The 24,151-nt window shown below is 42.8% G+C and overlaps 1 protein-coding gene across 2 annotated transcripts in view; it reads left to right on the top strand.

Moving 5' to 3' along the window:
- LOC112225162 (kalirin) overlaps window positions 1-24,151 on the top strand; it is a 288,186-nt gene that overhangs the window by 74,717 nt on the left and 189,318 nt on the right. For both annotated transcript variants that reach the window (XM_042306448.1, XM_024388841.2), the window contains exon 2: window positions 23,914-23,988. In XM_042306448.1, coding sequence (XP_042162382.1) covers window positions 23,914-23,988 — 75 coding nt within the window. The remainder of the gene's footprint in view (window positions 1-23,913; window positions 23,989-24,151) is intronic.

Here is a 24,151-nt window from a genome sequence, read left to right as displayed (position 1 = left end):
AAATAAAATCAAACCAAATCAAATTGATTTATATAGCCCTTCGTACATCAGCTGATATCTCAAAGTGCTGTACAGAAGCCCAGCCTAAAACCCCAAACAGCAAGCAATGCAGGTGTAGAAGCACGGTGGCTAGGAAAAACTCAAATGGCCAAAACCTAGGAAGAAACCTAGAGAGAAACCAGGCTATGTGGGGTGGCCAGTCCTCTTCTGGCTGTGCCGGGTGGAGATTATAACAGAACATGGCCAAGATGTTAAAATGTTCATAAATGACCAGCATGGTCGAATAATAATAAGGCAGAACAGTTGAAACTGGAGCAGCAGCATGGCCAGGTGGACTGGGGACAGCAAGGAGTCATCATGTCAGGTAGTCCTGAGGCATGGTCCTAGGGCTCAGGTCCTCCGAGAGAGAGAAAGAGAGAATTAGAGAGAGCACACTTAAATTCACACAGGACACCGAATAGGACAGGAGAAGTACTTCAGATATAACAAACTGACCCTAGCCCACCGACACATAAACTACTGCAGCATAAATACTGGAGGCTGAGACAGGAGGCTGAGACAGGAGGGGTCAGGAGACACATCCATAAACCAGAATGCACATGTATTTGTTGCTGGGATTTTACTGCCCCCCTGCTGCCGTGGCGGATGCTATTGGTGTTATATCCGAGTGTTTAACACCTTTGTGTCCATGGATTTGGACATTTTAGGGGTTTTGAATTTGGATTGGCTATCCCTGGCATCAGACAAATGTAAGAGTATATGCATTGATTTTAATCTGACTCAATTGATCTTAAAACCCACACGGCTAAATGTGGAAAAACCCTGGTAACTCCTGCTTGATTTACTTAATTCTTACCTACAACCCTATACATATTTGTCTAGTGTGCTCCCTCTCCGGCCTCTCGGTCACCAGGCTGCTTGTTAAGGCGCACACCAGTCACCATTGTTACGCGCACCTGCGCGCCATCAGACTTACCTGGACTCCATCACTTCCCTGATTACCTTCCCGATATATATGTGACTCCCTTTGGTTCCCTCCCCAAGCGTTATTTTGTTTCTGTTTCTTGTCTGCGTGCTGTTAGTGGTTCCTGTTTTGTATTATGTTCCATTTATTTTATTAAAACACTCACTCCCTGAGCTTCCCGACTCTGAGCACACATCGTTACAAGTGGAGTATTTGCATATGATTTCAGTGATCATTTTCCAGTAGTATGTATTACAGATATGAAACAGCCAAAATGCTAATCCTTAAAAAAAGGTACTATCCTCAAGGGTTTTTACATGAAATGTTCTACTCTGATTTACCCACCATCTCCTGTATTTCTGACCCTGACTTGGCTCAAGAAAATGTATCCTCCATATTTATTCTTCTGGCAAATAAACTCACCGCTTTTAAACACTTCAGAGTCAAAGATAGATCAGAAGAAAACCAAGGGTTAGATCTATCTGAAATCAGACCTGGGCCAGAGCATGGAAAACTGACTCTGTAGTGGACTGGCATCTTTATGACAATTGAGAAACAGATGTACTATCTGTCTGACTCCGGCATAATAACTGAGAAGAATGGGATAAGTGATGCTTTTAATCATACTTTTATCATCTCGGCAGGTTTTTTATTTGAGAGAAACGGTGGTTTAATTGACCCTGGTCAGTCAATCGACTGCTCTTCCCTCTGCCAGCCTCTAGCTGACTCAACGGTTAACCCATCAACTTCTCATTTGAACAATTTACTATCTGTGATGTGCGAGATGGTTTGCTTTAAAAATATCCAATGGGGCTTACATGCTTGATCCATTTGTGCTGCAGCTCTCTGCCCCCCTGATTGCTGAATCATTAACCCATATTTTTAACCTGACAAGTATATCTGGCACTATCGCCAAGGTTTGGAAGGCGGCCCATGTACTTCCCCTTCACAAAGGTGGTGACCTAAATAATTTATTGCCCTATTTCTAAACTTTCTTGCCTAGCAAAAATATTTGAATCCTTGATTAATTCTCAGCTAAGATCTTTCTTATCTTTGAAATGTATTCTATATGTACATCAGTCGGGTTTTAGACACGGTCATAGCATTATCTCTCTGCTGCATCCCTAGTTAAAAATGATGTGGTTAACTGTATGGATAAAATGCACCGTTGAGCTGCCAAAGGCGTTCAATACTGTTGATCACTCTGCTAATTCAGCGGCTTTCCTCAATTGGCCTATACAGTGCCTTGCGAAAGTATTCGGCCCCCTTGAACTTTGCGACCTTTTGCCACATTTCAGGCTTCAAACATAAAGATATAAAACTGTATTTTTTTTGTAAAGAATCAACAACAAGTGGGACACAATCATGAAGTGGAACGACATTTATTGGATATTTCAAACTTTTTTAACAAATCAAAAACTGAAAAATTGGGCGTGCAAAATTATTCAGCCCCCTTAAGTTAATACTTTGTAGCGGCACCTTTTGCTGCGATTACAGCTGTAAGTCGCTTGGGGTATGTCTCTATCAGTTTTGCACATCGAGAGACTGACATTTTTTCCCATTCCTCCTGCAGCCTGCAACGTTTTAATTTGTTGGCTTTATGTATGCTATATTTACATAGTTGACAATGGCAATCAAAATCATTTTAAATGTATCATTTTCATTTAGATTTTGTATTAATCACATGACAATGATTTGAGAAACAAATACTTTATTATAAAAGACATGAAACTGTTCCAAGAAAATATGCACATGAAAATCATAACGGGCATGCAGATTGGTAGAAATGGTAAGATAAATTGGCACTCCAAATGAAAAAGGTTGCGGGAACGTAATGGCAGAAGGCCAGCAGCAGGGGGAGGTGGAGTTTTTTTTCCTTCTGGTTAGGCTATCTTGATCTCTGGCTCCCTCTTGAGTCATTTGGTTGTCTTAATTATTCAATCACAGTGTGCTTAAAGCATCAGACAAGCTCAGTAGCCTACGTATAGTTGATTTAATTAAAACACCACCTGTCTACATATGGAAAAACACACGTTTTAAAATGGCGACCATTCAATTGGTCGAAAGAACAGACGTCTCTTGGTAGACCAATATTTTTTTGTCGGGGCAAGCCCTAGTTTACAGTAATAGCAACAGAGCTGGACTGTCGAGGTTGCATGTACCACTCAGATACGCCATATTTTACCATGCTATGACAGAGTGATTGTTAGCAAACTGTAGAGGCCTCTGCTTTGTAAGGATTTCTCAAAGTTTAATTTGACTGCATTGTCATGTTTTATTGCTCCTCTGGTTTGGGTATTTTTTTAGGAATGTGGAGAGTATTCTAACAGCAAGAATAGATTGGCATTAATCCTACTGTGGGGCTCTCGTTTGGTTGTAAGTTCAAGACCTGAACATTTCGCTTTGAGAAAGCACACACATGCTGCTGCCAAAGCATGTCCAAATGACAATGATTTCTTACTTCCATCGAATACTATACTACTTTTGGCTTTAAAAATCATCTTGTTCAAAAGCCGCCCTTGGGAAATGAATATCTGGTATGGTCATATGGTCACTTGGTCCAATTTTTATGGTATTCATTCTTGAATGAACCACGTCTCACAGCCCATATGACATGCAATGTCTGAAAGATTTACCTTGGAGTGATATACTGCAGACTGCAGAATGGAGTATTTAGAAATATATGCTATCATTGACCCAACATGCTGTATAGGTACATTAAACAAAAGTATTTTTGAACTTCAGGCATGTTCTAGAAATCAGTGGCCCGCCCTGTCTCTTTATGTAGCGTTTGATAACACTGCGATTGAACAAAGTTGATTTAGTGGGAATAAATGGGGATGTAATTATGAGGGTTTTACTGTCTTCAACCCAGTGTGTTCTGGGTAAAGGATTAGACACAGAGCTCTTTTGTTCCGTCTTCAGGATCGGATGCAAACCAATTTGGTCTCGCTGTTCTCTGATCATTACCCCATGAAGGGTTTTACAGCAGGGGCTGGGTCGTGTCGCAGGCCGTGCCTGTGTCTGCTCTGTGACCCCCCCCCCCTTAAAATGGGAGCAGGGACCTTTTTTTGTCTGGAAAGTCCATAGTAAATTTAGCAATTTAGCAGCAGCGATATAAAATCCCCACAGTGGTGGGTAATTGTGGTGAGGCTGGGGCTGGGTCTCTAGCTGGATGCTTTATCTCAGAGGGAGGTGGCGGGGCTTGACCTGGTTTCCTTTGTGGATACGTTGCCATGGGAAACCGTTGTCACAGCCAATAGAAGGGTGTTTCTGGAGGAGGGCAGATGAAAGAAAGCAGCAGTGCAGCTAGAAGACAAGGAGATAAGGAGCCTGTCTAGCTCTGCTCAGCCATGTTGACTGTCTGGTTGTGTCCCAAATGGCACCCTATTCCCTATTCACTACTTTTGACCAGGGCCCATAGGGCTCTGGTCATGGGCCCTGGTCAGAAGCTGCGCACTATGTAGGCTAAAAGGTTGACATTTGGGATGCAGCCACAGTCTGTGTGCCCTCTGTTTATTGTCTCAGACAGTTGTCAGGCTAACACCGTGTTTGGTGTAGTAGTTCACTAGTCTATTAAAACATCACATTGTTGAGACTTCACAGTAAGGTGAACGGTGTGGAAAAACATTTATTGGAATTGCCAGTGCATGTAGGCCTAATTGTGTGGTTTTGTTAATATAATTTGAGCGTGCCTAATATAAATATGAAATGCCTGATTTTCTAGGTTAGATTAGGCCATTTTCATGCAAAAGCACCCATGACCACCAACGTGAAGTTTATAGAAATATGTCAAATTGGGTGTCAAATGAAAGCTAAGATTCTTTATTTTTTATTAAGGCATATATACTGTACATTTTCCCACTATTTTCCCTACTAAAAATTAGGAATAAGCAAAGGCATTGATTTCTTAGCAATACATCCAAATCCAATAATGTTGAAATAAAGACCCCTGCCAACTAATATCAACACGTATATTTAGTTTTCTTCTGCCTTCTGTAAGTTTAAGAAACATTGCCTAGTGCCTTGAAATTACATTACCAAAACCCCACATACTTATCTTATCAAATGTCTCTCCCTCATGAGGATGGAGGATATTGAAAGTTCACAGAAGTAACAAGTGAAGGCAGACCTTGTCACGCCCTGACCTTAGAGAGCCTGTTTATTTCTCTATTTGGTTAGGTCAGGGTGTGATTTGGGTGGGCATTCTAGTTTTCTATTTCTTTGTTGGCCGGGTATGGTTCCCAATCAGAGGCAGCTGTCTATCGTTGTCTCTGATTGGGAATCAAACTTAGGCAGCCTGTTTTCCACCTCAGTTTGTGGGATCTTGTTTTTGCATCGTTGCTGTGGAGCCTGCAGAACTTTACGTTCGTTTGTATTTTGTTGTCTTTTGGTGTCATTTGAAAAATAAAGTAAAATGTACGCCTACCTCCTAACAACGGACGTAACAAACCTATCAATTAGGTGGAGTGTTTTTACTGATATCAATTTTGTTTAGGAAATATTACGTGTTTAAAACACGGAATTCAGCCTCCCGGGTGGCGCAGTGGTTAAGGGCGCTGTACTGCAGTGCCAGCTGCGCCACCAGAGACTCTGGGTTCGCACGCAGGCTCTGTCGTAACCGGCCGAGACAGGGAGGTCCGTGGGGCGACGCACTTGGCCTAGCGTCGTCCGGGTTAGGGAGGGTTTGGCTGGTAGGGAAATCCTTGTTTCATCGCGCACCAGCGACTCCTGTGGCGGGCCGGCGCAGTGTGCGCTAACCACGGTTGCCAGGTGCACAACGTTTCCTCCGACACATTGGTGCGGCTGGCTTCCGGGTTGGAGGGAGCTGTGTTAAGAAGCAGTACGGCTTGGTTGGGTTGTGTATCAGAAGAATGCATGACTTTCAACCTTCGTCTCTCCCGAGCCCGTACAGGAGTTGTAGCGATGAGACAAGATAGTAGCTACTAAACAATTGGATACCACGAAATTGGGGAGAAAAAGGGGTAAAAAAAAACACAGAATTCTGTTACCAAAATCCGTAATGGAACTCTCTTCCATTGTTATGTTCAGCTGATAACGGGTTTCCTTCTCTGTCTTCTGGTGGTCAAAGCATAGTGTGAAAAGTCTGGATAACTCCCTCTCTCTTCTCTCTCTCTCCAATTTATGCCACCTTTCCCAGCTCTTACTGAGCCCCCTCTCTCTACATTTACTGTAATCAGCATCCTCCCCCACTGAGCACCGACCGACACCGGACGTCCATTGACGTTGTAAAGTTGTTGAAATTTGGTCAGTCTGCCTTGGCCTTGATTTCGACGTCCACAGACATCGTTTTTTGGTCCGGTCCGAACCAGCCTTTATTTCAACGTTCACAGATGTCTGGACCGACCTTCATTTGGCCCAAACATGGACGTCCATGATTGGTTCAGATTTGGTCTGATCCGGATCAGAGAAAAATAAAGCATAGTGCATTAAAGAAAGTGTAGAGTGTAGTTCAGTACAGTAGACAGTAGAGCACACCAGAGTTGAGTACACTATAATGTACTGCACTGATATTCTACTTTACTCTACTCTACTGAACACTACTGTACTGAATTCTACTGTTCTATACTTTAATGTCCAAACTTAAACAGAGTAACTTATTCCACATTTGGTTCTGTTACAGCCTAAATTCAAAATATGTTACATCTACACACAATACCACATAATGACAAAGTGATAATGTTTGGTTGGTGAAATCTTTGAAAATGTATTAAAAATGAAATACAGAAATATCTGATTTACGTAAGTATTCACATCCCGAGTCAATACTTTGTAGAATCACCTTTGGCTGCGATTACAACTGTGAGTCTTTAAGAGCTTTCCACATCTGGATTTGCCCATTATTCTTTTCAAAATTCTTCAAGCTCTGTCAAATTGGTTGTTGATCATTGCTAGACAACCATTTTCAGGTCTTACCATAGATTTTCAAGTAGATTTAAGTCAAAACTGTAACTCGGCCACTCAGGAAACATTGTTTTAAAGCCACCTTTGGCCTCATGGTGAAATCCCTGAGTGATTTCTTTCCTCTCCGGCAACTCAGTTTGGAAGGACCCCTGTATCTTTGTAGTGACTTGAGTGTATTGATACACCATCCAAAGTCTAAATAATAACTTTACCATCCTCAAAGAGATATTTAACGCCTGCTTTTTTTTCTTCTTTTTTTATCCATCGACCAATAGTTGCCCTTCTTTGCGAGGCATAGGAAAACCTCCCTGGTCTTTGTGATTGAATCTGTGTTTGAAATTCACTGCTCGATGAGAGACCTTACATATAATTGTATGTGTGTGGTAAAGGGATGAGGCAGTCATTCAAAAATCATGTTAAACACTATTATTGTACACAGAGTGAGTCCATGCAACTTATTATGTTACTTGTTTAGCAAATGTGTACTCCTGAACTAAATTAGGCTTGCCATAACAAAGGGGCTTAATAGTTATTGACTCAAGACGTTTTAGCTATAAATGTTTTATTAACTTGTAAAAATTCATATTATGGGGTATTGTGTATAGGCCAGTGACAAAAAAGCTCAATTTAATCCATTTAAACTTTTAAATAACCAAATATGCAAAGGAGGATATTGGATATTTCTGCCTTTGTGTTCTTATTTAGGATACATCACCATGAAGAGAATGACATACATATACATAATTATGCATTTCTGTGTATTACAAATTAGGGGCCGATGATGAAATTCTGTTACCACAATTATTTTACCGGGTGTAAATCCACTACACTTAGTGTAGTTCAATAACCCACATTTTTTTTTCAGTTAAGGTGTCATGTCATAGCTGACATCCTATTCTTTCTGGAGACATCTGAATCTTAATTCAGAGCTGTAACGTCTGCTTCCAACTCACACTCTCAAACACATAGATCCCCTGAACACAACTCACTTTCCAGGCCACTTTCCAGCTCACACTCTCAAACATGTTGATCCCCTGAACGCAACTCACTTTCCAGGCCACTTTCCAGCTCACACTCTCAAACACATAGATCCCCTGAACGCAGCTCACTTTCCAGGCCACTTTCCAGCTCACACTCTCAAACACATAGATCCCCTGAACGCAGCTCACTTTCCAGGCCACTTTCCAGCTCACACTCTCAAACACGTAGATCCTCTGAACGCAGGTCACGCTCCTGATCCCAATCACCTGAATACTGATCACCTGTTCAGACACCTGTATGTCATTATCATACACTAATTAGTTCAGTTTTTTTGCACCCTATCATTGTGAGGTATTGTTTGTTTTGTGACACACTTCTATTCGGAGCGCTGGTTTCCCACCGTAATTTAATCCTCCTGTGTAAGTTTTTGCCTGCCTCGCTAACGACGCCTTTTTGCCTATTCCCTGCCTTATTGCCTGATATCCCGGGCGACGTTACTAGCCTTTTCCCTGCCTGTACTGTTGATTTTTTGGTCCCCCTATGTATTATGACCTTCTGCCTGCCCCTGGACCCAGCTACCTGCCTTCTCCTGTGGTCCTTTACAAATAAACACCTGCTGCACCCTGCGCTTGAAACCAGCTCTCTGTCTCCCACCGTGTGCATTACAAGAGCAATTAACAGAGGTTTTTGGAAAACATGGTCACATAAATAAACTGAGGAGAATTTTTACCGGCATTCTGTTACCAAACTTTCCATCTGTATAGTTCTCCTGTAAATGTGTTATTTCTTAAAAATGTTAAGTGTAAATTGTTCAAAGTAGTCATTGTGCATAGAGTTGTATGGTTTTGTTAAACTTTGAAATCAATGGTTTTTGTTAGGCATACATTTTAAGTGAAAAATCTTAAGCAATTATGTTACGCTGGAATTGCCCATTAGTAATCAATTGATTTACTTCAATCAAATTTTTCTTGTATTTGCACAATTATTGCCTCATGTTGTTTTGTTTTTTTGTATCACAAAAAAAAATCTGATTAGAATCATGCACCTTGCCTTTATAGTCAATGACAGACAGTGAAAATAAAACAAAATTCAATTAAGGCCAATTGAACTATCTTCTGATATTCTGCCCATGATCATGGATCATTATTATTCTGTCCCGCACATAACCCAAGGATGTGCTGAAGTGATATCACTATTATATGACTATGGCAGTCTCAAATGGCACCCTATTCCCTATATAGTGCACTACTTTTGAGCTCTTGTCAAAAGTATGCACTGTGTAGGGAATAGGGTGCCATTTGGACGTAACTTGGATTTTTTAGTTTTACCCCCATAAATCTATGCTATTCAGAAATGATTGGAAGTCTTTGAAAAGTACTCACAGCCAATCAGATTAATATGCCGATTGGCATGTGTATTTTTCTGTTGCTCATTAGAAGGTAGGTGTGTTTCCTGACCGATTCCCCCATGTGACACTAGAAGCGCGGAAGCCTATTTCACTTCCTCAAAATCCGCAGAATGAATCTGATAACTCAAGAAATCTGTAATAAATGTTGAAGTTTTAGTAGCGCAATTTCACATCTAACTAAGGTGTTTGGTGCAGTATTTCTCTAGTAATAACATTTGCGACGTGCTTTCTTCTGTAATCAAAGTCGGAGCTGCTTGGCAGGTCTGTCTCACTGTCTATGCTATTGGATAGAGACCAATCACCGCAGTTGTTCACCCCATGTTAATGGAAAATGGACATCATCAAATCAAAATCCAACCTTCATTTACCCGTTGTGACGCACGGATGTTCCAAACTCTGTTTTGGACGAGACTTACTGTATTTTTGTATTTACACTTTGTAGACTCATGTTGATGCCACATGCTGTTTTCAAATGGATTCGTTGCTTTTTAAGGGTGCCTTTCCAAAGACCCTATTCTGATCTTTTTCCCACTAATTGATTAATCACATCAGATATTTTTTTAAGGCTGATCTAACTGAATTTATCCAATAAGAAACTCTAGTTTTTGTTGCGAAATGTTTTACATTACAAAACATTTTGCTACAGTGTGCACTAATAAATACACCCCTTGTGTGTTGCTATGAAATCAGCTATATATCACTCTTGTCTGTATGAAAACAAGAATCTGTTCGTGTGTTTGTTAATGATTCTAATCAGAGGTGGTACAGGCCACCTATGCACAAACTGCAGTGCCCAGTGATTGACCCTCAGTTCCTTCACTGTCTCAGCATATTCCCTACATAGTGCCCTACTTTTGACCAGGGCCCATAGAGGTCAAAAGTAGTGCGCACTGTAAGGAATAGGGTGCCATTTGCAACACATCCTTAGTCTGTATGACCGATTGGATGTGTCTGCTGCTTTTCCAAGCTCAATCATCATTGTCTCTCCTCCAGTTGTAATTGGTGTGTTTAAGGTAAATGTAATTACTCACTAAGGGAATTTGGAAAGTGTCCAAACACATCCACCCCTTCATTGCTGTCTGTATCAGGCTCCGAGGAAGGCACTTAATCCCAGCAATACATTTAACATGCGTAGGGATGGAGGAAAGGTTTTAGGTTTAAATGCAATCATTCAAAGGGAAGGTTGTAAGCATAAAGAATGCTATGAAGGGTATCAGAAACAGATTGAAGAGACAACAGAGACTCCCTCCCTCCCTCCCCCTCCCTCCCTCCCCCCCTCCCTCCCTCCCTCCCTCCCTCCCTCCCTCCCTCCCTCCCTCCCTCCCCTCCCTCCCTCCCTCCCTCCCTCCCTCCCTCCCTCCCCCCTCCCTCCCTCCCTCCATCCCTCCCTCTATCATTAACTTGTTCTGATGTCCTGTCCTGTTGGTCCCTGTGCCCCCCCAACTGTCAACACTAGGATTAGTGAGGCAACAGATTGCTCTCCTAATGATTTACTCCTAACTTCAAAAGCAGACCGGCTGATGTTTGTGACACTCTGGTGCCGAAAAGCACATGTTTCGGCCTGAAGCAACGATGGTGGTGGCATCTCAAACTTAGCTGCGGTTATTATTGAGTAATAACATCTTTTAAATCAGGTTGAAGTATTTGAAGTATTTTTCTATGATTTGGCATGCGTCCCAAATGGCACACTTTTCCTTTTGAAAAAAGCAGTACTTTTGACCAAGATTACAAAGTAGTGCACTAAATAGAGAATATTCTGGTGAAGATGTAGTGTGCCATGGACAGGTTGTACCTGTGGAGTGCACTTCCGCTGTCTTTACGTAGCGCACCACAGGCCAGGATGAAGAATGTCTCTTGTGTTTTATGGTCACCTGGGTTAGAAGGTGAAGAAATATCGAGAATCTGATATCCAGAGCTGGGTCATCCTCCTTCTCTCCTCCTTTCCTCCCTCCTCCTCTCCACTCTCTGGATCCCAGGACAGATGTTTTTACAGGGTTCTGTGGGATTGGATGTCTGCCTGCCTCTGCTGGCAGTCTGCTCCACTCCAATGGGCTGGGTTAATCGCTCGGGGAGGACAAGGGTCTTCCACTAAACTGAGAAGAAACAGCCTTTGTCAAATTAAAACAAATGGGAATCCATCCTGCCTGGTGCTACGGCCCTCAGCCGTCTGACAGGCCATGTCAGGAACAGGCAGTAAGACATGAAGTCAACTCCATGGGAGGTGAGCTCTTTCTCTCTCTTAGAGGCCTACAGAGTCCTCCTGTCTTCTTCTTCTTGGCTCCTCTGTACTGTTGAGATATCACTCCACTTGGTCTACTCAGGATACTCTGGAATGTTCTTTGGAGACTGTGTTTGGTAAATCATGTTCTTTGAGAACGCGGTGTCTCATAGACACAGCGGGCGATGGTGGACATGTACACTTGTTTTTTGAATCCTGCCACTTTTGGACACTGGGTTTCATAACACAACAGACAGTCGTCCATCTGAAGGAACTGAGAGTCCTGCAGGGAGGGAGGGAGGGAGGGAGAGAGGGAAAAAGACAGAGAGAGAGAGACTTTATTGCTCAAACAATGTGGGGCCATAGGGACAAGTGACCTTTTCTAATAGAAATCAGTGGGAAACCGTGCACACTTTATGATTAGATATCTAGATGTAATGACTCGTTGCGGGGCGGTTTTCTTGGTCATTGATGTCGTGCATATGCTATGCTCTGATTGGGTGCTCTATATTGGACAAGACAAATCATTGCATATTTTGGTCAGATGATTCTGCATATATTGAGTAGTAGACTTTTTCCTGTCTATTTTGTCCAGTTTTAAAAGGGTAATCTGGGATTAGTACAATTTTTGGTTGATTTTGATATCACGGATGGTGTCCTTGCATTGCTGAATTTAATTTCGCTGCTCTATCGATCACGACATACATTCAGTCTGAAACTGCCACCCAAGAAGTTATTTGTTTGACTTCATAATGAAGAGCGCTGTACAAAACAAATTAATTAGGGATTGGATCGTCTAGCAAATTGAACCAATCAGAGTATGAAAGTTGATAACGTCATCATGTAGGCTCTGGCCCAATCGGTTTGTAGGACCAATCAGAACGGTTAGAATATTTTTGCCTTCTAGAAATCATCAGGGAGGGAGGCAAATCCACTCAACGTGGAGAACAAACCTCAGTTGGCCAGGAGCGATGTGGATGGGTAGCCAGGCAATGCATATCAAGCTCTGTCTATGAATTTGAGAATAGTTACATTTCTCCAGCTGCCCCATGCCCCAACTTTTTCCAAATAAAAGTGGTGGGGTGCCTGCTTTGTTGTTTTTCAAATCCCAGAATGCCCATTTAAGCATTAATCAGATGAGAAGCCGCTGTTGTTTGTAGACATGAACTTGAACACACGGATGATTCAGTGCTGCTGTGTGTTTTCCACATCACGCTGTGGTGTTGTGTGGAGAATGCTCTTCATCCTCCAGCTCGTTCATTGTACTAGCTGCTGTGTTATGATCGATGCCCTTGCCTCGCCTCTCCCCCTGTGTTTTTGTGCGGTTGAGTAGATCAAGAGAGAGAGCCTGAAGAAAGTGGCCGGGCACTGGTGTGACTACCAAGTCTGTGTGTGGTGCAAAGTCAATGACAGGAAAGAGTGGTAGAAACTATTGTTATATCCCAGCTAGCACATAATGTTCTGAGAACCATATGTTTCTTAGAGCTTGGTGAGAGCATGGTTGTCCTATGGTTATTTTGCATATAACCTTCCCACAACTTTCTGGGAATGGTGCAGGATAGTTGCCTGGCTTTGGAACATTCTCAGCACATTTAAAGGCCCAGTGCTTTCAAAAACATGATTTTTTTTTGTATTTTATATATACAGTTGAAGTCGGAAGTTTACATATACTTAGATTGGAGTCATTAAAACTTGCTTTTCAACCACTCCACAAATTTCTAGTTTTGGCAAGTCGGTTAGGACATCTAATTTCTTCAACAATTGTTTACAGACAGATCATTTCACTTATAATTCTCTGTATCACAATTCCAGTGGGTCAGAATTTTACATACACTAAGTTGACTGTGCCGCCTTTAAACAGCTTGGAAAACTCCAGAAAATAATATCATGGCTTCAGAAACTTCTGATAAGCTAATTGACATCATTTGAGTCAATTGGAGGTGTACCTGTGGATGTATTTCAAGGCCTACCTTCAAACTCAGTGCCTCTTTGCTTGACAGCATGGGAAAATCAAAAGAAATCAGCCAAGACCTCAGAATACAAATTGAAGACCTCCACAAGTCTGGTTCATCCTTGGGAGCAATTTCCAAATGCCTGAAGGTACAACGTTCATATGTACAAACAATAGTACTCAAGCTCAACCACCAAACACCATGGGACCACGCAGCCATCATATCGCTCAGGATGGAGACGTTCTGTGTCCTAGTGATGAACGTACTTTGGTGCGAAAAGTACAAATCGACCTTGTGAAGATGCTGGAGGAAACAGGTACAAGGGTATCTATGTCCACAGTAAAACGTTTCCTATATCGACATAACCTGAAAGTCCGCTCAGCAAGGAAGAAGCCACTGCTCCAAAACCGCCATAAAAAAGCCAGACTATGGTTTGAGAGTGTACATGAGGACAAAGATCGTACTTTTTGGAGAATTGTCCTTTGGTTTGATGAAACATAAATAGAACTGTTTGGCCATAATGACCATCATTATGTTTGGAGGACAAAGGGGGAGGCTTGCATGCCGAAGAACACCATCCCAACCTTGAAGCACGATAGTGGCAGCATCATGTTGTGGGGGTGCTTTGCTGCAAGAGGGACTGGTGCACTTCACAAAGTAAATGACATCATGAGGCAGGAAAATGATGTGGTTATTTTGAAGCAACATCTCAAGACATCAGTCAGGAAGTTAAAGCTTGGTCACAAATGGGTCTTCCAAATGGACAATGACCCCAGGCATAGTTCCAAAGTTGTGGCAAAATGGCTTAAGGACAACAAAGTCAAGGTATTGGAGTGGCCATCACAAAGCCCTGACCTCAATCGTAAAGACATGTTTTGGGCAGAACTCAAAAAGTGTGTTAGAGCAAGGAGGCCTACAAACCTGGCTCAGTTACACCAGCTCTGTCAGGAGGAATGGGACAAAATTCACCCAACTTAGTGTGGGAAGCTATTCCCTCCGCAAGGCTATCAAACAAGCTAAGCGCCAGTACAGAGACAAAGTAGAATCTCAATTCAACGGCTCAGACACAAGAGGTATGTGGCAGGGTCTACAATCAATCACGGACTACAGGAAGAAACCCAGCCCAGTCACGGACCAGGATGTCTTGCTCCCAGGCAGACTAAATAACTTTTTTGCCCGCTTTGAGGACAATACAGTGCCACTGACACGGCCTGCAACGGAATCATGCGGTCTCTCCTTCACTGCAGCCGAAGTGAGTAAGACATTTAAACGTGTTAACCCTCGCAAGGCTGCAGGCCCAGACGGCATCCCCAGCCGCGCCCTCAGAGCATGCGCAGACCAGCTGGCCGGTGTGTTTACGGACATATTCAACCAATCCCTATACCAGTCTGCTGTTCCCACATGCTTCAAGAGGGCCACCATTGTTCCTGTTCCCAAGAAAGCTAAGGTAACTGAGCTAAACGACTACCGCCCCGTAGCACTCACATCCGTCATCATGAAGTGCTTTGAGAGACTAGTCAAGGACCATATCACCTCCACCCTACCTGACACCCTTGACCCACTCCAATTTGCTTACCGCCCAAATAGGTCCACAGACGATGCAATCTCAACCACACTGCCCTGGCCCATCTGGACAAGAGGAATACCTATGTGAGAGTGCTGTTCATCGACTACAGCTCGGCATTCAACACCATAGTACCCTCCAAGCTCGTCATCAAGCTCGAGACCCTGGGTCTCGACCCCGCCCTGTGCAACTGGGTACTGGACTTCCTGACGGGCCGCCCCCAGGTGGTGAGGGTAGGCAACAACATCTCCTCCCGCTGATCCTCAACACTGGGGCCCCACAAGGGTGCGTTCTGAGCCCCCTCCTGTACTCCCTGTTCACCCACGACTGCGTGGCCATGCACGCCTCCAACTCAATCATCAAGTTTGCGGACGACACAACAGTGGTAGGCTTGATTACCAACAACGACGAGACGGCCTACAGGGAGGAGGTGAGGGCCCTCGGAGTGTGGTGTCAGGAAAATAACCTCACACTCAACGTCAACAAAACTAAGGAGATGATTGTGGACTTCAGGAAACAGCAGAGGGAACACCCCCATCCACATCGATGGAACAGTAGTGGAGAGGGTAGCAAGTTTTAAGTTCCTCGGCATACACATCACAGACAAACTGAATTGGTCCACTCACACAGACAGCATCGTGAGGAAGGCGCAGCAGCGCCTCTTCAACCTCAGGAGGCTGAAGAAATTCGGCTTGTCACCAAAAGCACTCACAAACTTCTACAGATGCACAATCGAGAGCATCCTGGCGGGCTGTATCACCGCCTGGTATGGCAACTGCACCGCCCTCAACCGTAAGGCTCTCCAGAGGGTAGTGAGGTCTGCACAACGCATCACCGGGGCAAACTACCTGCCCTCCAGGACACCTACACCACCCGATGCTACAGGAAGGCCATAAAGATCATCAAGGACATCAACCACCCGAGCCACTGCCTGTTCACCCCGCTGTCATCCAGAAGGCGAGGTCAGTACAGGTGCATCAAAGCTGGGACCGAGAGACTGAAAAACAGCTTCTATCTCAAGGCCATCAGACTGTTAAACAGCCACCACTAACATTGAGTGGCTACTGCCAACACACTGTCAATGACACTGACTCTACTCCAGCCACTTTAATCATGGGAATTGATGGGAAATTATGTAAATATATCACTAGCCACTTTAAACAATGCTACCTTATATAATGTTACTTACCCTACATTGTTCATCTCATATGCATACGTTGATACTGTACTCTATATCATCGACTGCATCCTTATGTAATACATGTATCACTAGCCACTTTAACTATGCCACTTGGTTTACATACTTATCTCATATGTATATACTGTACTCGATATCATCTACTGTATCTTGCCTATGCTGCTCTGTACCATCACTCATTCATATATCCTTATGTACATATTCTTTACCCCCCTACACTGTGTATAAGACAGTAGTTTTTTTTTTGGAATTGTTAGTTAGATTACTTGCTCGTTATTACTGCATTGTCGGAACTAGAAGCACAAGCATTTCGCTACACTCGCATTAACATCTGCTAACCATGTGTATGTGACAAATAAAATTTGATTTGATTTGATTTGATTTGATTTGAACCTTTTCCCAAATGAACTAGGCAAGTCAGTTAATAAGAAACAATTCTTATTTTCAATGACGACTTAGGAACAGTGGGTTAACTGCCTGTTCAGGGGCAGAACGACAGATTTGTACCTTGTCAGCTCGGGGATTTGAACTTACAACCTTTTGGTTAATAGTCCAATGCTCTAACCACTAGGCTACCCTGACGCCCCAATTGGCCAGATGTCTGAATGGCCAGATAGCTAGCAACAATCACAAGAAGCTGTCATCTTGGGAATCATAGGTGGCTTGTTTCAGCTAGTTTCTTGTTCTTTATACCGTGTCTTGTTTTGACTGATGTCACTTCTGTACTAATATGGCTAAAATTTGCAAGCTAGTTTATCAAAAACTATAACGATGTCTTTGAGAGACAACAAGTCTTTCAAATACTTTTAGTGTTTGTTTTAGATGGGTGGGATTTGCAGTTTTGCAAGTATGCTATTGGCTCTGTTGCCGCAGGCAAGGTCAATCAAGCATAGCTACATTTGAAATGATTTAAAATAGAGTTTGAACCCATGTCTGGAGAGAGGAGATTGAAATATCCATGACTATGCTCATTAATACAATGCTGCTGGCCAGCATCCCTTTTAGTACAATGCAGCCAGCCGTGTCAATGAACAGGGTAACCAGGTAAAATGCTGGCAAAGAGAGCTGGCGGGGAACTGGACCTGACTGGAGCGCTGTTCTAAAAACAAGCTTAACGCCATGTAAAATAGGGAAAATCTACTTTACAGTGCTGCACAGTCAACTCGGTGTATATAAACTTCTGACCCTCTGGAATTGTGATACAATGAATTCTAAGTGAAATAATCTGTCTGTAAACAATTGTTGGAAAAATGACTTGTGTCATGCACAAGGTAGATGTCCTAACCGACTTGCCGAAACTATAGTTTGTTAACAAGAAATTTGTGGAGTGGTTGAAAAACGAGTTTTAATGACTCCAACCTAAGTGTATGTAAACGTCCAACTTCAACTGTGTAATCGCTATACATTTGTATCGGTGATGTGTGTGTACTATAGAGTAAGGTGACCGGATTTCTGAAATGAAAACCGGGGACATTTCCAGTTCGGCGGTCAATATATCATTAAAATATCCAATGGTATTATCTATGAAATAACAAAGAGGGACAATTCCAGGCACACTGTGACAGACAGAGAAAACAACTATATTACAGAAGCAATACAGACAAGACAGAACTGTCCTGTCTGAACAGCCATTCAGTGGTCCAGGTAGTCTTGGTAGAATGAGAACATGATGAAAATTTAAAAAACAGGGACAATAGTATATGTGAAATACTTAACAAGATAATAAAAAAAACAAGATGCTGATGAGATTGGTAACTAGATAATATACTTATACCAACCTAATCTGTATATTTCTCAGAAGAATGTATCTTCTAAGGTAACTGAGCTAAACGACTACCGCCCCGTAGCACTCACATCCGTCATCATGAAGTGCTTTGAGAGACTAGTCAAGGACCATATCACCTCCACCCTACCTGACACCCTTGACCCACTCCAATTTGCTTACTGCCCAAATAGGTCCACAGACGATGCAATCTCAACCACACTGCACACTGCCCTAACCCATCTGGACAAGAGGAATACCTATGTGAGAATGCTGTTCATCGACTACAGCTCAGCATTCAACACCATAGTACCCTCCAAGCTCGTCATCAAGCTCGAGACCCTGGGTCTCGACCCCGCCCTGTGCAACTGGGTACTGGACTTCCTGACGGGCCGCCCCCAGGTGGTGAGGGTAGGCAACAACATCTCCTCCCCGCTGATCCTCAACACTGGGGCCCCACAAGGGTGCGTTCTGAGCCCTCTCCTGTACTCCCTGTTCACCCACGACTGCGTGGCCATGCACGCCTCCAACTCAATCATCAAGTTTGGGACGACACAACAGTGGTAGGCTTGATTACCAACAACGACGAGACGGCCTACAGGGAGGAGGTGAGGGCCCTCGGAGTGTGGTGTCAGGAAAATAACCTCACACTCAACGTCAACAAAACTAAGGAGATGATTGTGGACTTCAGGAAACAGCAGAGGGAACACCCCCCATCCACATCGATGGAACAGTAGTGGAGAGGGTAGCAAGTTTTAAGTTCCTCGGCATACACATCACAGACAAACTGAATTGGTCCACTCACACAGACAGCATCGTGAGGAAGGCGCAGCAGCGCCTCTTCAACCTCAGGAGGCTGAAGAAATTCGGCTTGTCACCAAAAGCACTCACAAACTTCTACAGATGCACAATCGAGAGCATCCTGGCGGGCTGTATCACCGCCTGGTATGGCAACTGCACCGCCCTCAACCGTAAGGCTCTCCAGAGGGTAGTGAGGTCTGCACAACGCATCACCGGGGGCAAACTACCTGCCCTCCAGGACACCTACACCACCCGATGCTACAGGAAGGCCATAAAGATCATCAAGGAAATCAACCACCCGAGCCACTGCCTGTTCACCCCGCTGCCATCCAGAAGGCGAGGTCAGTACAGGTGCATCAAAGCTGGGACCGAGAGACTGAAAAACAGCTTCTATCTCAAGGCCATCAGACTGTTAAACAGCCACCACTAACATTGAGTGGCTACTGCCAACACACTGTCAATGACACTGACTCTACTCCAGCCACTTTAATCATGGGAATTGATGGGAAATGATGTAAATATATCACTAGCCACTTTAAACAATGCTACCTTATATAATGTTACTTACCCTACATTGTTCATCTCATATGCATACGTTGATACTGTACTCTATATCATCGACTGCATCCTTATGTAATACATGTATCACTAGCCACTTTAACTATGCCACTTGGTTTACATACTTATCTCATATGTATATACTGTACTCGATATCATCTACTGTATCTTGCCTATGCTGCTCTGTACCATCACTCATTCATATATCCTTATGTACATATTCTTTATCCCCTTACACTGTGTATGACAGTAGTTTTTTTTGGAATTGTTAGTTAGATTACTTGCTCGTTATTACTGCATTGTCGGAACTAGAAGCACAAGCATTTCGCTACACTCGCATTAACATCTGCTAACCATGTGTATGTGACAAATAAAATTTGATTTGATTTGATTTGATTCTTCAGGATTGCTTTGTCTTTGTCCAGCTTCTCCATAAACTCCTGGCAGGGGAGGTTGAAGTTTGTCTTCACAATAAGCATGGTCTCGATGGTAGGTACAGTGCACCTATTTCTTGCTGCTGTCCATATATCATTCATTTGGGAGAACACTCTCTCGACTGGTGCATTACTTCCAGGTAAGCACATGACAACAGACGCTAATCTAGCCAGGTTAGTGTGTGGGATGTCATTCTCTTTGAAGTGGGTAACCACTGTGCTCCAACTCTGACTGAGTGGTGTCTCAGATGTTTTCCATTCTTCAAGCGATCCCCCCTTAAACTTCTTAGGGAGGATGTTCCTCTGGCGGGATCAAATCAGCGGATATTTTAGAACGCCACTGATTGTTTTCGATAAAACTCAAACTTTCATTAAAACACAAATGCAAGGTAGTGAATTAAAGCTACACTCGTTGTGAATCTAGCCACCATGTCAGATTTGTAAAATGCTTTTCGGCGAAAGCATGAGAAGCGAATATCTGATAGCATGCACCCCCCCCCGAATACCAGACCGTCAACAAAACAACAGATTTAGCGGTAGCCGACGCTACCCAAAACGCAGAAATAAAATATAAAACATTCATTACCTTTGACGAGCTTCTTTCTTGGCACTCCTATATGTCACATAAACATCACAATTGGGTCTTTTTCCCGATTAAATCCGTCATTGTATACCCAAAATGTGATTTGCTGACGACCGGTCTGATCCAGAAAAATGCCCCTTTACATGACGCAACGTCACTTTTTAAAATTACAAAAGTTACCTATATACTTTTACAAATCACTTCAAATTGCTTTTCTAAACCAACTTTAGGTATTAATAAACGTTAATAGTCTATTAGATTGATCACGGGGCGATCTGTATTCGATAGCAGCAAGTCTTGAAATCATCGTCCATGTTTTCACTTTCAAAACATCCTGTGGTGAGCCCAAAGAAAGGAAATGCGTCACGTTTCCAAACCAAGGATAAACTAGGCCCAAAATGACAGCATTGGCGACATCGTGTGGAAGCTGTAGGCGTTTACAGGGGCTTGATAAGTATTTTCCTTCGCCTTAGGCAATACATTGACTGGCGGATGGATATTATTATTTTTTTAGTGACCAGTTTTTCGAAGGATTTTGACTCCTAAACACGTTCTGTTATAGCCACAGACACGATTTAACCAGTTTTAGAGACTTCAGAGTGTTTTCTATACACACACACTTATCATATGCATATACTATATTCCTGGCATGAGTAGCAGGACGCTGAAATGTTGCGCGATTTTTAACAAAAAGCTGCGAAAATTCGCAGCCTCCCTAAGAGTTAAGAACTCTTGCAGGCCAGTAACCTTGTCAAACAATGCATCCTAATTTGATGGTCACATTGGGGCATTTTTTCTGCAGTGTGGCTGTTGCCTTCCGGATCTCTTCATGCTGAGGTCGCGTTTTTAGAAGGAGACAATGTAAATATTTTCTATTATCTGTGTGCTTCCTCCATGCTTGGTAGTAATTCACAGCCGTAGTGAAGAATGATTGGGATGTTTTGTGAAAGCTCTCTTTGGACATTGCTCCATTTTCCTCTAGTTCTCTCAGAAGACCTCTGATCAAAACTGGAATGAAGTTCTGCCTCAATTTTGCCTCAATGTTTCTCAGAATTGCAGCTGACTCCACAGCACAGCGGTCCTGGCCTTCAAGCATCTTGATCGTGTCACTGAATACGGTCAGGTTTCCATAGACAAATGCCAGACAAAGTTCAGTAGGTGAACCTTTGAATATTGTTCGCAGGACAACAGGGCATTTGTCTTCAGAAAGAAAAAAGGATTTCAATGGCACATACATTTTCAGGACTCTTTCTAGAGCAGGGAGCATGGACAACCAGCGAACATTGCTGTGTCCTAAAATGCTATGGTACTCCTGGCCAACAAACTCACAACATCTCTTCTGTCTTTCTACTCTGACGGTGAAAATATCCAAATATCTTTGTGAGCAGGTACTCAACATCATGGGGAATCATATCCAAAGCTGTTCTGGCCGTGTTATGAATGATGCGGGCTGGACAACCTAAGCCATTCATCTCCTGCTGCAGAGCATTTTTAACTTTGGTATGGACATTGACCCTCCCCAGCCTATTCAGACCTCCAAAGTTGGTATTTGTGTTGTCGGCAGAGAACACCACAACTTTGTTTTCCAGGTTAATTTTGATGATCACCAGGAGCTCCGCTGCAATTTTCTCTGCTGTTTCTCCTTTCAATTCAACAAAATCAAGCAGTTTTTGTTTCCACAGACGTGCTGCCATCATATATCTTACGATATCTGACTACTATTGGCAGCAGCTTCACATGCCCATGATTTGAATTTGTGTCCCACAAATTCAACCTGGTCTAGGTCCTGTGTTACCAAAGTAGTTACCCATGGTGCTAACATGTTACTCACTATGGCGTCACATTTTGTCCTAGCACATGTGAACTTTGGCTCATAAAGCTTCTGTGTCAGTTGTGCTGGGCAGCGCATAGATCTGTAACTATGATTGTGTTGCATAGTGTGGTATGCAAAGACCCTCCTGCACAGCTAAATCATATTCTTCTTGGGAAGGTTCTACCTTCTTGAAGAATGTGGTGACAGAGGGCATACAAACACGGCCAATCAGAGAGGCTTTATGTTTTGTCGTCTGTTGATGTTCTACCACTCACTGCCGTTCTTCCCCCGCTGCCAATTGAAAAAGAGGAATTACAAAGAGTGCAGTGAACCATTCTATCGTCTTGACCTGAATGTATAAATGGAAATGATCTCATGTTGTCATTAAAATGTCATTTCCGTTTCTGCGAAAGAGCCATTGTACCTCCTCTGTCTGCTCATCTTCACTCTCCTTGTGTCACTCTTCTTACACTCTTAACTTTTTCTACTCCTCCAATCTTTCTCCTTCTCTTTTCTTCACTCGTCTTCCTTCTCTTTCTTCCTTTCCTTCTCTTTACCTTTCCACCTCATTCTCCTTTGCATCACTTCAATTTTTCCGTCTTACTCTCCAATCTTTAATAATAAATAGTACACTATTAGATCAAATACTTCTGGTTCACAGATTCCTATTGCCTCATTTTTGTATTTTATCTCAAAAACATTGTTTGGAATAATACATTGTCAGGCTCTGTAATCATATGTTTACCTTTCCTCCTTCATCTCCTTTACTCTTCTTCCTATCCAATCTTCCTCCTCTCCTTCCTATCCACTCTAACAGAAAACATTATGCTAACGTTATCCATGAACATTTCTAAATATATTTTCACACCACTTATTGCAATGCCAAACCATTTAAATACAAAATAAATATTCCCAAAATTAATTGTGCATTCATTTAATATAATCATATTTTCAAAATAGCCCGTCCACTGCATGTTTACCTGTGAACTTTTTTTAAACCTAGCTACCATGACAGTAGCTAGCTAACATAGCTAGCTAACTTAGTCTACATAGCTAACGTTAGCTAGCATAACCTATTTAAAACCTTACAGAGCAGATCATCTATCTATATAATAAATTGTGACATTATAACATCACTAGCTAGTATCTCAAACAATTGTAACATACCTGGCTTGAAAACACATTTGTGGTGATGTTGTGGATTCACTTGACACTTGTTAGCTTCTGGCCAAGTTTTCCACATTCGTTTTTCTAAACTAGTGCGAGCAAGTAGTTAGTAGAAGAAGAAGAGTGAATGAAGCTGCTATAGCCAGCAGCCCCCTCTGTTGGCCTAAACAAGCACAACGCGATTGAGACATCAACGGGTAGGCTCTGCTGTCCGGTCTTTCTTGCCACGTTAAATATTTTTTCACTTTGCAGTCTTGTTTTCAACGCACAGTTAAAAAATGGGGACTGTCCCCGGAAAACGGGGACATCTGATCACCCTACCACAGAATCCTCTAGCAGAGAATGCTGTCCGGCCTAATTCTCTGTTTTATCGTTGTTTATTGACTTCTAAAAACGTTGGAGGGAAAAAAAAGTTCTCAGGGTCTGGGAATAACTTTAAGAAGAACACTGAGCTTATCTTTCTGTTATCATCATCAACCTGTAGTTATGTGTTCCATTTGTCCAGGAATGTAAATCTCTTAATGAGATTACAGAAGATGAAAGTTGATTATCTGAATCTTGTCCTGATCTGTCTCTCTTCTCCAGGGTCCTTCAGGAATGATGGGATTAAGGCATCTGATGTCCTGCCTGTGCTGAAAGAGAAAGTGGCCTTTGTGTCAGGTGAGTGTGTCTCGCGTCCCAAATGGCACCCTATTCCCTAGTCCTATCAGTCCTGTTCTAAAGTAGTGCACTACATAGGTAAAATAGGGTGCCGTTTGGTTTGCAGCCTGTGATGCTTCATCTTGACTAATCCACTATGGGAAATCATGAAGATATTTTCTGT

This window comes from Oncorhynchus tshawytscha, linkage group LG26 (assembly GCF_018296145.1).
Source record: "Oncorhynchus tshawytscha isolate Ot180627B linkage group LG26, Otsh_v2.0, whole genome shotgun sequence".
In the NCBI taxonomy this organism is placed as follows: Eukaryota; Metazoa; Chordata; class Actinopteri; order Salmoniformes; family Salmonidae; genus Oncorhynchus; species Oncorhynchus tshawytscha.
This window is presented reverse-complemented; position numbering and strand designations above follow the sequence as displayed.